Source organism: Astatotilapia calliptera, chromosome 2 (assembly GCF_964374335.1).
Source record: "Astatotilapia calliptera chromosome 2, fAstCal68.1, whole genome shotgun sequence".
In the NCBI taxonomy this organism is placed as follows: domain Eukaryota; kingdom Metazoa; phylum Chordata; class Actinopteri; order Cichliformes; family Cichlidae; genus Astatotilapia; species Astatotilapia calliptera.
Window position 1 is genome coordinate 14,638,079 of NC_137423.1, and position 17,712 is coordinate 14,655,790.

At 47.1% G+C, this 17,712-nt stretch overlaps 1 protein-coding gene across 3 annotated transcripts in view; it reads right to left on the reverse strand.

The window, feature by feature from the left end:
* ppargc1b (peroxisome proliferator-activated receptor gamma, coactivator 1 beta) overlaps nt 1–17,712 on the reverse strand; it is a 72,819-nt gene that overhangs the window by 23,496 nt on the left and 31,611 nt on the right. The window contains exon 1 of one of the 3 annotated variants that reach the window (XM_026185380.2): nt 10,222–11,656. The exons of 1 other annotated variant lie outside the window; for it this stretch is intronic. In XM_026185380.2, coding sequence (XP_026041165.2) covers nt 10,222–10,314 — 93 coding nt within the window. In that variant the 5' untranslated portion in view covers nt 10,315–11,656. Of the gene's footprint in view, nt 1–7,616; nt 8,658–10,221; nt 11,657–17,712 lie in introns of those variants that run through there. One more of the 3 variants, XM_026185372.2, reaches the window with a different exon arrangement.

A 17,712-nucleotide genomic window follows, 5' to 3' on the forward strand; every position in this document is an offset into this window, starting at 1 on the left:
ACTTACAGTTTCCTCGTATACTCTTTTTACCCTCGTCCATCAGAGGACAGTCTGATTGAATGTTACCACTCCTCCCTCCATCATCCTCCCTTCCCTCCACCACAGCCATCAATCAATAAAACCATCCCTGAACATGACACGCATGCACAGGCACACACATGAGGACATCCCACGTATGTAGAACATGTCCCAGAACATCAGTGCACACGTGACGCTGCAGCAGCGGAAGGCGATACGAGGCTGCGGCGTGCTTGTAGTGCTGCACTGACTCTGAATAGCGACAAAGACTGTAAGCTTCTCGACATGAATCAGACGCCGGGAGGAGGAAGCAGCTCGGCGAGGAGCAATTCTGCTCCTGTTTCCAGGAAGGATTGTGTTAACCGTCTCTGCAAAGATACAAACCAAACATAAACACGTGTGCAGCATCCAATCAGGTGAGGGGATTCACTGCAGGTCCAAAAGTCAAACTGCGTCAGAGCATTTACAGGAAGGCTCTCAGAGCCTCCAGACGCCCATTTAAGGCATTGATGCAGTGATTTACTGCTGACCTGCGTGTGATTGAGAGCAGATGTTTGCTCGTGTTTCATTGAAGCCTTTCTGTCGCTCCCCACGTTTATTCCAACTGCTGCGAATGTACACCGGCTCTGACACTCTGACCCCATATCGGGTCGAGTTCAGGTGAGCGCGAGGAGGCGGAGCTTTGACTCCTGCCGATCGAAGTCAGGGCTCAAATTTTTGCAGTCATCAAGCATCAGTTGAGGGAGAAGTGGAAGCAACCAGAAGGTGAGAGCAGCACGTACGTGCCCGCTTTTGCACAAAGCAGGTCCTGACTTGTGCCAAAGAGCCTGAGATGTGACTTTAAATGAGAGGTTTTGCTGAGTGACCGCACGGCGCTCCGTCATCCCCTCTCTGAAAGCAAACGGCAGCAGAGGCGGGTTTATTCCTCCCTGACACCACGGCCCGTCAGCATCACTCAGAGTGTCTCTGAAGCCGTTACTGCTCGAACGGGCAGATTAAACAAATGAGCATGAAATTAATGCAGAATACTCACATCTTTGAAGTTACTGACAGACAAGAGACGAAGGCTCTGCGCTGAGCCTCCGCCTCGTGCTGGAACAGCAGAGGTAATGTGCAAATGAATGAGCCTGACCTCTGAGATCTGCTCACTATCAGCTCCTTCAGAAGGCCCTCACTGTGTAATTCTGCTGTTTTGGGGGGTGGAGGTGTGGTGGGACCCATTTGTGGTTAATGTGTGCCTGAGCGAAAGCAGCGAGACGCTACCAACACGAAGAGTCCGCCGGGACAATCGTGCATTAAACCTGGGCTATTTATAGCACGCCTGCACGTGGGAGAGCTATCTGGGCTAAAAGGAGAGAGTGGATGTGGAAAGGCCAGCGAGGCTCTGCGGTGGAGCTCCAGCATCCTTCGTTTCTATCTTTAAACACTCAGATTCCTCAAAGCTTATCTCTGGGTTGGCTAAGCGCGAGCGCCGCGTCTTTCCACTGGACTCAGAGTTACACAAGCTGAAATCATCTCGTTAGCTGAGGTCACCCTTCAAAGGTGAACGCTTTTTTAACTCTTTAAGAAAAATATGAAGCAAGAAAAATCTCAAAGAACACACAACTATCTGCAGACGGGTCCAGAAAGGACACAAGCCAATCACGAGGAGCAAGGAGGCCACACACAACTGGTACAAACATTAGCTTCTCTGGTGATTCATAACTTGAGTGAAATTAGGCTGTCATGTTTTTGTACATGCATCACACCTCCTCCAAACTTTGTGCCAAAAATCACGACAATAAAAATAGCGGAGCGTTGATAATAACGTGTAACTTTATTGATCCACACGCAGGAATCAAAGCTCGGCTGCTGTCCTGGCAGCTGGACGCAGGCCTGTTGTAATGTTGCGCAAGGTCAGTCACAAGTCCGGTCATGTGAGAGCTGTCCCAACTTCCCTCAAACACACACACACACACACACACACACACACACACACACACACACACACACACACACACACACACGCAACACCATACAAGGTCAGGCTCTCTAGACTGCACACCGCAGGAGGCTGAGAGCGGAGCACTGGGTGGTGTTTCCAGGTTAGCGAGTTTCAGAGACCGGGCTGCCCTCAGGGCCTGCAGCTCCAGATCAGCTGAGATTACCAAACAGCTGATGTTGCAACAGCACTCACTGCAGAATCACTGAAATAATCCCGGAACACAAAAGGAAGTAATCGATGCTTCGATCGACACCTTTCCCAAACTCCTGATCCTCTGAGCAGCGAATCCACGATTAGTCTGCTCCCCGTGGCTTTAGTGCGATCATGAACATATTTTATCGGGACTTGAAATGACCCAAGCTCAGTAATAAGGAAAAGGAGGCGTGGCACAGACGTGAAGGTGAGGTGACGGACGCTCCCATAGAGCTGAAAAATGGTGATGAGAGGCGGCGGATGAAGAAGGTGTAATCACATCCAAGCTCCGCATAAAGAACTGACATGGAGGAGATAAGGCCTTTAATGCCCACTTTGTTGTAAGTCACTTTGACAGGAAGTGCTTGGTGCAGGAATCTGACGGCCCACAGAACCACAGCAGGAGAACACAAGCTGACGCAGTGATACCTGCAGCTGATCGCAGTCACAGGGTCTGTTTGAAGGTTCACTGCGACACACCTGCGAGCGGTGGAAGGATTTCAACTTCCACGCAGCCGGTAAAGAAAGGATGAGCTTAATCACAGCAGACAAAAAAGTGCCCCTCCCTCCTCCCCCCACAAAGAGCCAATTACCTGCCGTTTGATTATTGAGGCACAAAGTGAGACAGTGAAAGCTCACAGGGGTATATGCCAAGGCTGAGCGTTTAGTCCATTTGTCCCGAGAAGCTTGACTGAGCGCCACAGCGTTTTTCCCTCGCCTCCTCCTGCGACAGCTCACCGTGTAAACTCAACTTTAATCTGCTGATTGACCAATAACATGCAGATGATGCCACAAACATGCAAACATGGTTCTGTCAGGCTGCTGTAACATAGCTTGGTTGCTGAGATCTCTGATCCATCCATTCTGCTGCATGGGGACTCCCAGAGCAGCTCTGCATGACTCACAGCTCAAAATAATCCTCCTTTCTCTGATACCGAGCCTCCGTGCAGAACTTCAGTTCATCCTTGTTGATTGGCTGCCCTTCGCTAACAGCAGGATGGTGGAGCCTGAGCTCAGCAGCAGCAGCAGCAGGAGGGAAACGACCTGCTCTACCACACCGAGCTCTTCACACTCATTCAGACAGAGCCACGGGACGTTTGTCCATCAGAATTTCCAAGGCACTGATGGGACAGGGGTCACAGGTGTGTCTGTGCACAAGAGAAAGCCCCGCCCCCAGATCTCTGTTTCCTTACAAAGACAAACAGCTCAGAGCTGGAACAGGGTCTGGATTCTGGACTTACTCTTTTCTGTCTGAGAGAAGAAAGAAGAAACTTTACACAACGTAAATGTGCTATTACAGTGTGTGTGTGTGTGTAAACCACACACACTTGTAATAGGTGTATATGTGTGTGTCCTGTCATAGTGTGTTTGTTACTATCTTTAGCTCTTATCCTGGTCTCATGACCAGTTCTTCCACAGAGTGCTGCTGACTCGAGGAGCTGCTGCCAGACAAACAGGAGTGTGTGTCTGTGTGTGTGCGCGTGTGTGTGTATAGTGATGAGTAAAACTGAGGCCAACTGAAGGAGGAAGTGAGATGCTGCTAAACCAGAGTGCTGTGAAGTACTGGCTGTTCCCATCACTGCTGCTGCTTCAGGGTGTGTGTGTGTGTGTGTGTGTGTGTGTGTGTGTGTGTGTGTGTGTGTGTGTGTGTGTGTGTGTAGTGGGGTATAATGACTTGTCCTGCTGAGGTGCCATTTTTATGTTGTATATTTAAAGCAGGACTGAAACAATGTGTGATCACAGATCTGAGAACAGCCCCACCCTCTCCTCCGGCTTCACACAGGTGTCCGTTCTTAAATCTCCCAGTAGGAACCCTGGACCTCCTCCAGCAGTGGGAAACCGTCCTTCAACATGATTTTCATTTCTGGGTGGTGATGAGATGTCATAAAGAGCCACGGCCGGCCAAGACTATGTCTGTGTGTCAGCCTGCACCAAAGGTCATGACCTTCAGTGTGATCAGACCAAAACTCTGGTGGATGCTCTGTGTGAGAGCTCTGCCCAAAGACGTCACAGGTGAAGCATCTTTCACCTGTGAGGTGATTAGGGCTGAACGATATATCGCATTTGCGATAATATCGCGACATGATCAAGTGCAATTTTCTAACCGCAAAGGCTGCGATTATACTCTGGACATGTCCAAATTCATGGGCTGCATCCTCCTGAGGCCGCATTTGTAGACCGATTACGTCAAAGTGACGCGCCGAAGGCTGTCCAAATTCGTAGACTCCTCCGAATGTAGCCGACAAATGCGTCCTCCTTTTCCCCGAATTTGAAGGATGGGTCGGGTGTGTCCTTCGTGGCCTACCATATCCCAGAATTCATAGCACGGCCCAGCCAAACTCCAGTTTCCAACAATGGCGGCCGCTACTAAGCTTTAAAATTACTCATACTAATCTTTCTGGGTCACAAAATAAACTTTTAACATTTTTTTTGAGGCGAGAAAGTAGTTGTGTAAACATCAAATATCTGCTCGGTTTATCAAGATATCGCATATTTGCAAAAGTGCTTCGACGTTTTCGGAGGCGTCTGCTACCCACCAGCTCGACAGCTAGCCGGGAGCTCGAGGGCTACTGATGCGGCCGAGAACGGCACAACTCCCGGCACATCATTTTCAGATCACCGCAGACTTTCGCTGCTCGGGTTAAACGTAATATATAAGTCACTTAGACAACCTAAAAATGTTATTGTTGGGCTTTTTTCAGTGTTTTGTTTGTTCGTGAGTAAATCGGTTTGGCTGAGATTAAAGTTATTAGATTAGATAAAATAAAACTTTATTAATCCCCCGGGTGGGTTCCTCCTTGGTTTTCACACAGCTGACTAAACGTGAAACAGAAAACTTATTAAACAGAAGTATGAGACAGTCGAGAATTTACGCCAGTGTCTGGTTATATTTTAGATAGCAAGAAGCAGACGGCCGAGTTTATTAAGCTCCACCGAGACAGCGGTGACGCTAATCAGAAGGCTAGACCGTCCAATTTCACGGCCGTTTACTTCCGGCCTACCCGACCTTCTGAGGACCAGTGCGGCCTCTTCAGCTTTGCCTCTGCCACTTGAAGATGTCGTGGAGGCAGAGTTGAATAGTTACCTGTTGACCCCTGTCATTGACGGAGAGGATGATCCCTTAGCCTGGTGGAAGGTGCACAACATTCACTTTCCACGACTGTGCAAGATGGCCCGCAAATATCTGTGTGTGCCAGCCACAAGTGCCCCCTCAGAGCGTCTGTTCAGCAGTGGAGGGAATATAGTGACCTGCACTCGCTCATCCTTAAAGCCAGCAAAAGTAGATATGCTGGTCTTCCTAGCAAAAAACCTGTGAGCTAGGATGATTATGGCTAGCTGAGCCATACTCATTGTTTATACAATTGCTATTATGTTTGCACTTTATGTGTAATGTTACTGACTGCAGAGATCAGTAAGATGTGTGCATTTTTTATTTATTAGTTTTATTTATTTAATATTATTTTTTAATTTAATGACTGTCTAGTAGTTCACAGATGTCGAAAAACTGAGTGTGGTAAAGCCACCGATTTTTTTTTATGTATATTTCTGCAATCTGCACATTGCACTGACTTTCATTTTAATGTTTACACCAGGGTTCCTTGTCAGCACTTTATGCTCAGATGTTTGTAAGCTAAAAATAAACTATTGTGTATGTTCAAATATACTGTTGTGATTGAAGAAGTTAAATAAAAATGTCAGTCATCAATTCATGCATCACCTCATGTCATCATAACAGAGGTCTGTCTTCCAGGAAAGAACAGTTTAAAATTAATGTAATATAGTATTGGCCATACTATATGATGTATTGCTTGTCTTTGTTTAATAATACAGAAGACAAAGACCTTAAAAAATAATCGCATATCGCATCGCAATCGCAATATTGGGGCAAAAAAAAAATCGCAATTAGATTATTTTCCATAATCGTTCAGCCCTAGAGGTGATTAATCTCAGTTTAATGATCTAATCCAGCTGCAGAGTTACTGGAGTTCTAACCCAGCTGTAGGAAACTGTCAGGAACACTGATAACTAGTGGTGCAACGGATCAAATATCTCATGGTTCGGATCGGATCAACGGTTTTAAGTCACGGATCGGATTTTCAGATCAGCAAAAAAAGGAAAAAAAAGACCATTTACTTATTTAAGTATTTTTTCCTATTAAAAAACATTCAGCTCAAGACTCATTCCATGCACTTATATAAAAATAAATTAAGGTGCAATATGGACTTTATGGACAATACTGGGCATCCTCTGCACACGGCCATAAACAACCAGAGGAGTCTGTTCAGCGAGAGGTTGCTTCTCCCAAAGTCAAGGATGAGCAGACTTAAAAACTCCTTTGTCCCACACGCTATCAAACTGTTTAACTCCTCGCTGGATGGGAGAGGGAGGGGAAACAGGGGGACAAAGGAGAGGGGGGACAAGTAAGCTGTAGTGCCTTTTCCCTGTGCAATAGTTTTTGTTAACATCCAACGGTGTAATAGACTCACAATACTTGAAATGTGCCGTTACCTTGTATTCTTATTCCTATTTATCCCTTTTGTATACTCTGTATTTATGTATGTGTATATGTGGTATATTTCTGCTCACATTCTGCAACTTCTGTCTGTGCTATGCTACTGGAAACTGAATTTCCCAGAGGAACCCATGGGATTAATAAAGTTTCACCTAATCTAATCTAATCTATAGGGCAGTACAGGGCTTTGTATCTACCACTCCGCTGTGATATAATGAGTGGTCACGGTCATGTGGCTTTCCGTTGCCCTGGAGCTGCACCCATTTGTAGTTAGGGCAACAGAAGATGCCTGGGACAGTTCAGCTGTAACTTTAAACTTTTCCTGCTTATACATGCTTGGAACGATCTTGTCACAGAAGTGGACACTCAGCGTGGCTCAAGCACGTTCATCATAGTTTAACCCCTTGTTATGCACAACGGAGTACGGCCTCACGTCTGCAGCTAAACACCTCAGTAGCTTTTGTAATAGCTTTAGCCCAGTTGGATTGGGCAGCAAAGGGCTGCTTAAATGCCGCAAAGTGCTCCTCCACTTGGACCGCTAGCACTGACCATAACTACCGCTTGACAGACTGACCACCATACACATACTTTTCACGTGTGTGCCGAACCGTGGAGTGGGATCGGTTCGGATTACGGATCAACCGTGATCCGTTGCACCACTACTGATAACAGCCTCCTGCTGAGCTGAGTGAGCATCTCACCACCTCACGTCTAACTATCTGTTAGCTGTGGTTCTAAGATTGTTCATGCAGGCTCGGCACCACAAACTCCTGAATCCGCTCTGACGAATTACACTCAGTCCCACTCAGCGTTCATGAAACTGTCATACTTTTATGTCTCTGGTGCGTCTGTGAAGCTCCGCCCTCCCTCGTTACTGCCACAAGCTTCAAATGTGAGCAATGACCCTACCTTAGCAGAGATGAAGTGAGGACCAGACAAATTGTGGTCAAGAGCGCGACGTGGGGAAGTGCTCGACCTCAGGCTGTTCTGTTTTGACATAGCCAAAAGTACGCTTCTAGATTCTGTTTCTTTCTTCTTTTCCTCCCCTTCGTTCCAAATCCTCATTTCATCCCCCTCTTTAAGTCTAAAACCAGAAGCCCAGGCACGAGTCAGCCAATCAGAACATTTTGATTCATTTCAGTTTCAATGTTGAGAAACAAAACTTCTGTTTTTGGTTTTTATGGGAATATTTCTGTGAGCGTCTCTTCTGCTCGCTGAATGAGCCACATGTCAGAGACTTCCTGTCCAGCTTGACAATGCGACAAACATTGTCCGTATGCAGGGTTTGGGTCCATCCGTCCGTCGTGGCTCAGACTCACAAGGGTTAACAAACAGAGTCCGGGTTTCTTTGGGTTCGTGCGTCGTGGAATCCGGCCCGTCTACCTGTCTCTCTTTCTTCCTGCTGGCAGATCCGTTACACTGATCTCACCTCCAGCCAACCTCTGTCGCTCTGAAACCTAATCTGGCTTCATCCACCCCCCCACACCACCCCGCCTTCACGACTCCTCCACCTCTCAGGCAGGGAGAGCAGCAGAGGCGTGGGGCTAAATCTAGCCTGAGTATAAGAGGCTAATGATGCAAGGATGGAAATACGCACGTTAAGCTGACCAGTCTTTACCAGACTCGACAGGCCGGAGCTGTGCTAACACTCTTCCTGTTGTCCCGTCCTGCCCTCAGGTAAATTATATCCACCTGAGCTGAAGAGCCATCCTTGAGACACAGCCTGGCAGTCGCTGGACTTATTGACTGGGCTTCCTGGGATGTAGGCAGATCCAGTAAGACTTCAGATTAGCAGTAAAGGCTAAATCCGACTATTCTTGGGGCTGATGGGTACAAGTCTGAGACGGGGGGGGGGGGGGGGGGGGGGGGGGGGGGCAGGTGTTTTTTAATTACACCCATAAACAGAAAATCAAAGCCCTGCAACAGTAGAGAACACCTGGACCCAAAGTGTGAACATTCAGACAGTGTGGAGGTGCAGAACGGTGATGGAGCGAGGAAAACGAAGGCGAGCGGCTGGCGGAGTTGGCTCTGCGGGGCTGCTGGGTAATGGGATCTGAGGGGGAGGGCCGATTTAAAGCTCAGGTATAAGAGTGTTGGTGGCAGCTGAGATAGCATGGAGGCCGAGTAGGGCTGCTCAATTAATCGAATTTTAATCACGATTATGATCTGGGCTTTCAACGATCATTAAAAATGACTGAGCCGATTATTAGCCCCTCCCTCATTTATCCGCGACACCTTAAAGGCCGGTCCGTGAAAATATTGTCGGGCATAAACCGGTCCGTGGCGCAAAAAAGGTTGGAGACCGCTGATTAAGAGGACCCGAGGGAAGCTCGGAAAGCTAAGCAGAAGTTATTTGGAGAGGAGAGTGACTGCCATTGGTTGAAAAGAGAGGTTAAAAAAAAAAAAAACTTCAGTGGTGTTGCACACTATTTTATATTATTTTTTAAAGTCATTGAAGCCGGTCAGAGCAGCACGCTCCGTTTTGTGTAACTATTTTTAAATCCCTGTAGAACCTGAACCACGTAAGCTAGCGCAATAATTTGTTTTGCATATGAAACCGGAGGAGTTGTACTTACATCTTATGCCATCAGCTTGTCCTCGGTCACGGTTTCCTTCCACATAAAGCTTTGCAAAAATTGCATAAAAAGCGCTTGCAGGAACAAAAACATAATATCCCAGAAACACGCTTTGCCGATCCGATCAGCTGTTCGTAACACTTCCCACAGTGAAACAGACGTCAGCGCGAACTATCAAATGTCCGCCATTTCCTCCCCGAAACCGGAAGTGACATCATTTTCGCGGAAATGTAGTTTTTTACTTGTAGGCCTTAAAAGCCTATACTGGTCATGTTTGACTTTTCTGAATAGTTTCTGGGATACTTAGAACTCGTATTGCACTGCTGGAAATAGCTTATTTTGATGCACCTGCTGTTTTCTTTGCAAATTTGCATCATAGCATTGTTTTTCCGTTTTTCCTGCAGTGTATATAAAAATTGGTGATGAAAGAGGAGAGTCGGCCACACTGAACTGAACTGGTTTCACTTCCAGTTGAACACACAGAGACGCTCCAATGGACCGTCGGCACAGCTAAACATGGAGAGGAAGGCCTCATCGTGATAAATTAAAGAAACATGAAGTTAAGCTTAGACCGAGTGTCCTCTGTATCCTCCACAGTTTCCCTTTCAGAGACCTGTGCTGATTGAAGTGCCACTGAGCACGCTTTATCCCTCAGTGTCTACGCACTTCTAGTCTCAGGTGTCCGGCCATCCCAGTATCTCATTCCAGAGCGCTGTAGCTCGCCCTTTAGCTGCTCTCCATCCATCAGCCCAACCAGTTTTCAAGATGAAAACTGGAATTCAGTTTTCCAGATGAAATTACTTTATTTAATCTTATACCTCAGGGTTTTACTGTGAAATATACACAACAGCAGCTGTATATTTTACCTGCCCTGTTTCTGAGCCCCGCCCCGGTCTCCTCTCACCTAGTTTCCTACAGCTCATTATTTAACCTCTCACCTGTGAAGCTGTACCTGCACCTGCTTCCATCATGTCTGCGAGGTCTTCAGGGATCAGAGGATCTGACAGGCTCCTCAAAGCTGTGCTAGCCATTAGTGGAGCTGATCCCTGCCATACAAACACACCCGACCCAAGCTCATCCACCTCCCTGTGCTCCTACAGCATTGCCTCCACCCCTCCTCCTCCTCTTACTTCATGCAGTCCACATGCTTGTTTTTGCACTGAGGTGCTTGTTAAAGGAGCAGGAGTACCCATCATGCCTTTCTGCTCCTCCTCTTCATCCTGTGACACGTTCTGAATTTTATTACTGCCCCAAATTATTCCTGTGAACTTCAACCTCACATCGCTCGCACTGATCCCACTAATGTGCATCCAACCACCCTCCAGTAATCCACATCTATCACAGCCCCCCCAGCTCCACCCACCTCCACCTCCACCCTGTTAATCTATATTTTCAGTCAGACACAGTTTGTAATCTCTTAACAGGATTGAGAAAATCAGAGAGAACCTCATCAGGTCAGCAGGGCAGGGGATAATGAGTGCGTGTGTGTGTGTAAAGGAGGATGAAACTAACAAAGAAGGATAAAGGCGTCATCGCCAGCAGGTGGATTCTGTGGGAATCTGATGGTCAGAGGTTTCCTGACCATCAGTGACAAGAAGGAGTCCTGCAGCAGATGGTGAGGTCGCCACAGTGCCCTGACATCATTGAGTCGATCTGGGATTAAATGAGGAAGACTCAGACAGCCTAAACCATCCGAAGGACGGCGGCAGGTTCTCCAAGACAGAAGCAGGAGCGCAGCAGGAGCCTCGCCTTACGTTTGACCAATGCATCGAAACCGTTTTCACCAAATCTCAGACGCCTGCATGGCGCCACACCCGCTCATTCTGAAACTACAGCACTTCCCCCTGACCTTAATTCAAGTGTGACAGGTCAGCCAATCAGATTACTTCACTTTCATTTAAACTCACGGTCACGCCTTTTTGACCCGTCAGCTGATCAGATTTCATTAATCGAGGCCAACTATATGTGAATCCCAGCTGGTCAAACTTGTTCACAAACTTGTTTCAAATCTAAACTTAAAGATCTCATTTTCAGCCTCCGGACCAAACGGAGTCTGCACCTCCTCAGCCTCGCTGCCGTCCTTCCTGCTTCATAACCACGCCGTCAGCAAAACTGCAGCACGCCGCAGCAGAGCACACGCCTTCAACTTATTGTGACTAAAGAACTGCTGAGGCTCAGGAACACCTCAGACAAACAGAGCAAGGACGCCGGGAGGAAATACGATCCTTTTGCCTCGCAATACGATATGGCGAGTTGCAGCAGTGGCAGCAGCAGCGGCAGCGGTGGGCTTTAATCAATCATCAAGAGTCAAATTAGATAATGGCTCAGCGTGTGGAACCACCTGATTGCACACAAAGCCCCTACAGGTGAACTCAAACTCACAGAGGTGTAAGGCATCACTTCCCTGACCCTAAAACACCACAGACAGGAAGGTGGCGAGCTCACGGAGCGGGCTGAGGGCGGAGAAGGTGAAGTAACGAGCTGGAGGCTTGCAGGCCCTGCTGCCCTCTGCTACCGTGACATCCACGCACTCTGGACTTCTTTATCTGCTTGTCAATCAATCACAACAGCCAATCGATCAGCCTTTACTTCCTGGCACGGTCAATAACAGGAGCGGCCACAGCACATGCATCTGAGTCCAGAACCAAATTCAACCTGCACCCGTCTGTAGTGTGTGTCTGTAGCGCAGCTCAGACGTGTAAACCTCATGAAACCGTGAACACTCAAAGCTAATTACACGCCTAATCACATCCTGTTTGCACTCGTACAAACATAAACAAATCTGTGTGTGTGTGTGTGTGTTTCTGCAGGCTGCAGGTTACAGTGTGGAGCTGCATCAGTTCTTGGTCAGTTAACAACACCTACTGTGCGCGCAGTACACACACACACACACACACACACACGCACACACACACACACACACACACACACACACACACACACACACACACACACACACACACACACACACACACACACACATCAGTGATCCAGAGTTCGTCTGCAGGGCACTCTCACTTCTCTTCTAATGGAACGTGTCGTGTGTAACTAATAGAAAAATCTTATCACTGCTGGACATCTCTCACATACGCACACACACACACACACACGGCTGCTTTCTCAAGGTCGTTCTGATACTCGTAGGAAGTGTGTGTGTTTGAGTGTGTGATCTGCAGGAGGACAGACAGCAGTGAAAGCTTCAGGAGCATCAGAAACATCATGGCACACAAGCACTGATCATACAGACAACACCTCTGCCTCCCCTTCAATCACACGCACACACACACACACAGGTGTGAGTGCAGCCAGCTCATTAAGGGGTCAAACGAATTCAAGCTTTTAAATTCCTCCTTCTGTTTGTGTGTGTGCAGTATGTGTGCGTGCGCATCCTCTCTCTTTCCATCATCCTTTCCCCTCACTCTGTTTCTGTGCTCTTTCACTTCTCCTCAACCACCCACAGATCCCCACCCCTCCATTGCCTCCACCTTGTCTCGCTGTAGCAGAGCAGAAAGGTGAAGCCGAGCATCACGACACACCCCGCCCCTCCCTCTCAGTCGATGCTTCCCTGCATCTACAGAGTCACGACTCCTTAATGGTGCGAGAAGGGCAGCTGAGGCGGAGGAGATGGCAACGTGGAGGAAACAGCTGATGAATCTTTTTTCCTGCTTTCCTGAAAGCACCTGAATGCAACAATGGGACCTTTTTACCCAGGCTGAATCACAATGCGACGGCAAAATTAAGATATGATGGAGTACCTTTCTGTACATTTCACTCTGACACAAACAGACTAACAGCTGCCCATGAGCCAAATACATCCCATCGATCAACAACAAATAATCAATCAGCTTCTTTCCAAGACCGCGGCCACTAGTCACCTTTACCACTCTCAACTCGTTCCAGATGCTGACTAATGAAGCCAGTTTCTGTCTAATATGTGTTGACGCACCTGCTCCTGAGACCCAACGATCCGCTCACATTAAAGAAAGCTTAATCACCCAGTGACCCCCGAGTTTCACCATCAACACAGTAAAACCCACAGAGCTGTGGGTCACCCATAAACATGTTAAGTGGCAGACAGACACGCTGTAAAAGACGATGATTTGAATACTTCATCTAAGATTTTTAAACCTTAGGAGGATCGGGGCACGTGGCTGAAAGGTCAGAGTGCAGCCAAGAGCAAAAAGCGGCATCGTCCCAAACCAGCCATAAGCATCAATTATCAGAGCTCACGTGCAAACATCAGTTCCACAGAGGACCGATTCGCAGGCGCTCATTCCACTGACATCCCTGAAACTACAGATGGATCAGGACCAGCAGCTTTCCCGAGGATGCCTCAGCTCTCCGAGCAGCCCTGAAACCCACGCCGCTCCTGATCTCTCCTCTCCGAGTCTAAATATGGAAGTTATTTTTGCAGCCACGCTCGTCATCCATCTCTCCCCTCTCTCCCCAGGGAGCAGCTCTAATGCAGTGAGAGAGACGCAGGCAGACCTGCAAACATCAGCAGAGCCTCCTGCCTTCTCCATCACAGAAACCCATGCACCCCCATAGACACCCACACACCCATAGACACCCACACACCCATAGACACCTACAGACATAAAACTGAAGGAAGAAAAGGAGGAGGTGAGCAGCTCTTGGGAGAAAAGGTTCAAAGTTCAATGTTCCAGTGTCACTTTATCCTTGGTGTGTGTCTGTTTGTGCGCATGTGTGGGCGTGTGTGAAGTATGGGGCTGTCACTGTATCCTCCACCCCTCCTCGCCAGGCCACCCCACAATTTGTTTTGTAACTCTAGCAGCTTGGACGGGGGGCACTCTGACCTTTATCCTGGACTGTTAGTGTGTGTGTGTGTGTGTGTGTGTGTGTGTGTGTGTGTGTGTGTGTGTGTGTGTGTGTGTGTGTGTGTGTGTGTGTTGGGGCGCTGGTGTTGTGGGGTTAAAAAGGGCACAGTGAGAAACAGCTGTGCCAAAGAGCGGCACATACTAGACAGTAAATAAAAACACACAGACAGAAAAAGGCCTGGGGCTGCTCCACACGCCTCCCACTGCCTCTGAGCCCACTCCACGTCTAACAGAAAGGTCGCAGGTTCGATCCCAGCAGCGGACATGCCCTGAGCAAAACAAAAGGCCTTCCAGCCTTTCACACACACCATTTCAAAACAGTGCAGATGTGACACATGCTAAGCTGCACAGCTGCTGATTCTGCAGTGTGCTTCTCACACCGTAAAGATGATCCAGCAGGTTTCACGCACATAGAATAAGTGTGTTATATTTGCACGCATCACGGAAAGCTCAGCGTTCTTCAGCCATCAGCCAGCTGATCCCTCCAATCAGGAACCCTATGTGGAGAAACAGAAACACAGGTTGACAGTGACCTCATCCATGTACCATGTGACTTGATCCCTACTGAAGCTCACCTGACCCCTTCCTCCCCGCACACCTCTACGCGCATCCATATCACGGCATAGAGGGCAACGACGAGCCAGCCCAGTCACACTCGGCCAATTATGGAATTATGTAAAGTTGTAATAAACTTGCAACCAATGGCTACAAAGTCCCGGAAGTAAACATGTCAGACTCTCACTGCAGAGCTGTGTGTGTGTTTGTGTGTGTTATTTCAGCTGATGGCCAAGCAGCATCATGATTAAATGCACAGAAATACCTCAGAGCTGTTTTACATGAAACACCTGAAGCAGTGCAAGGATCAGGAGGCTTCGGCTCAGGGTCACTAGTGCAATGCAAAACAATGGCTAATTGCCTGCAGCTAACACTGTTCTGCAGTCCGACCATCACATGGTGTCATGTGACCTCACACAGAGGAAAGATTTCCTGTGGGTCGGCACTAAGGCAGCTCAGCCAGAAGATGGAAAACAACCCAAACTGTAAAGAGAATAATTTGAGTCTGATCACTGACCCACACTGCTGCAGGTCACATGGAACGCCTGTCTCTGCTCTGATTGGCTGTCTTCAGTGCTTCATTCCTCACACATCCTCCAGATCCATCCTCATCGGCCGTAACACACACGCTGCTGTCAGAGCAGCAGCACATTCTACTGAGAACGGTGTGTTTTCAAGACCTGAGCGAGCGAGCATGCACACTCTGATTGGTTTTGACTCGGCACTCAGAAAACATTAAACTTTCAGTCAAAAACACTTTGATTTTCTATCAGGAAAAAGAGACTAAAGTCCCCACAGAGAGTGAGTGTGTGTGTGTGTGTGTGTGTGTGTGTGTGTGTGTGTGTGTGTGTGTGTGTGTGTGTGTGTGTGTGTGTGTTAGCTGACTCATATCATCTGTATCCTGCTAACTTGGAGACAGACGACCGAGCCATCTGCTCACAAGGCAACAACAAATCAGTGACTTTTCCCAGCAACATTGCTCTCAGCAAGCCGCGTGATTGGCTGGCAGAAGCTGGACCTGAATATCACTGACTCAGACTCTGTTTGGTGGATTCAGACTTTAAATGTTGTAAATGTGGTGCCACCGACCAATCAGGACCAACTCGCACTACACAAGAGAGGAAATCCAGAGTAATCACGCTGCATCATTAAGACGGTGTCACTTTCTTGGCCTTTACAGCTTCGTCATCTCTCACGTGCTCTCCGTAGTTTTTTCTCTGCCAGCCGGCTTCTGTATCACGTGGTATAAGGCTCCGCCCTTGTCATTTGCTGAGCAGGAAGATTGAGCGCTTGTTTTCATGCAGATTATGTCCCCGATCAAAATGCCGTACAATCGTCATCTTTTTTTCTTTTTTCTTAAAATCGTTGTCATTTGGAAATGAGATCACACAAAAGTAGGAATTGAGATCGCAATTTTCTAACGATTAATTGTGCAGCCCTAATTCTTAGAGCGTCGCAGCTGCAGAATCAGGGCTCAAACCTCCTCAGAATCTGGGTAATTTATATCTTGGGTTACAGACCAGTGAAGCCAGTGTAATGTAAGGATTCCAGTTCCCTTTCTCAGTCTGCCTCACAAACACCACAAGATCTTCCGCACTCATCATATGACCCACTGAGATCAGGTTTAAACTCAGCCTGGCTTCCAAATCTGATTTAACAAATACGACCAAACTGAGCTAATGGGAGCGATCTGCAGCTATCACCTCTGTGCAGGCCCTGTCCTTTACCGATATCCCAGAATGCATCTACCCGTCAGTACGACAGGATTATACCCAGACCAGACCTTGTTTGGGTGAGGTGAGAGATTTGCAGCTTTAACACCAAAAAAGTGTGTGTGTGTGTGTGTGTGTGTGTGTGTGTGTGTGTGTGTGTGTGTGTGCTTGTTCTGCTATACTTGCGAGGACCATCGCGGGTTTTAGACCTTACGAGTGAGGACCTTTTGGGAAAGTGAGGACATTTAATATGGTCCTCACTTGTTTTTCACTGTAATGGCTTCTAGAGGCCATTTTTATGCTTCTCTCAAAGTTTGAGCGAGGTCCTCAGAAAGATAGAAATACGAGAAAAAATGCACACTTCTATACACACTGCTATTCTTTTCATACACACACTTTTGCTCTCTACTGGCTACTAGTGGTTATGAAAAATCACTGCTCCTGAGCCTTTTTGCTCTCTACTGCCCTTCTGCCCCTTATGGTTGTGGATAGTCACTGCACCCAAGTACTTTTTGCTCTCTACTGCCCCTACTGCTTTTGGACAGTCACTGCACCCAAGAACTTTTTTGCACTCTACTGCCAACTACTGTCTTTGCCCATTCACTACAAATGAAGATAATGACAGTTTATCTAATGAAGGAGAAATAAATAGTGCTCTATCGCCTTGAAGTTCAATTCAATTTTATTTATATAGCACCAAAGCACAACAAAGGTCACCTGAGGGCACTTTATACTTTAGGGTAAAGACCCTACAAGGTAAGTTAAACATATTATTATGTCTTACTTTTAATATCTGGTCTTGGTCTACCCAAATTGGAAAGCACACCAATACAGTTTTTGAAATTAAATGCTGAAATAGAAATATTGAATATGGACTGGCCTAAACTGGGCTATGAGACAGTGCTTCAGTTCCTGAAAAATTAATACTGGATTTTCAATTTAAACTAAACAGTGTGCTAGTTAACATGGGTTTGATCAGTTAATGTGAGACAGGTTTAGAAATTATTAATGCAGCTCATCATTTCTGCCTTCTGGTTCTCATTTTAGGCGTCTCTTTTTAAACCATACTTTTATCTCTGCTATAGAAATGGCATATAAGTAACTTTTTTAGACCATTCAGTTAAAAAAAAAAATCATTTAACGTCTTGAGGGGCTGCTTTCGATTTAGTGTTACCAGCATATTTTACCAAAATATCTCCACAAATAGGAGACTGAATCTGAAAAACCACCTTGACCCTGCCTTAGTAGTGAGCTACAAATTGTGTCTACATAACATAAATATAGACAATGTGCAAGAAACTGTAGTTTTGTTTCAAGTATTTTT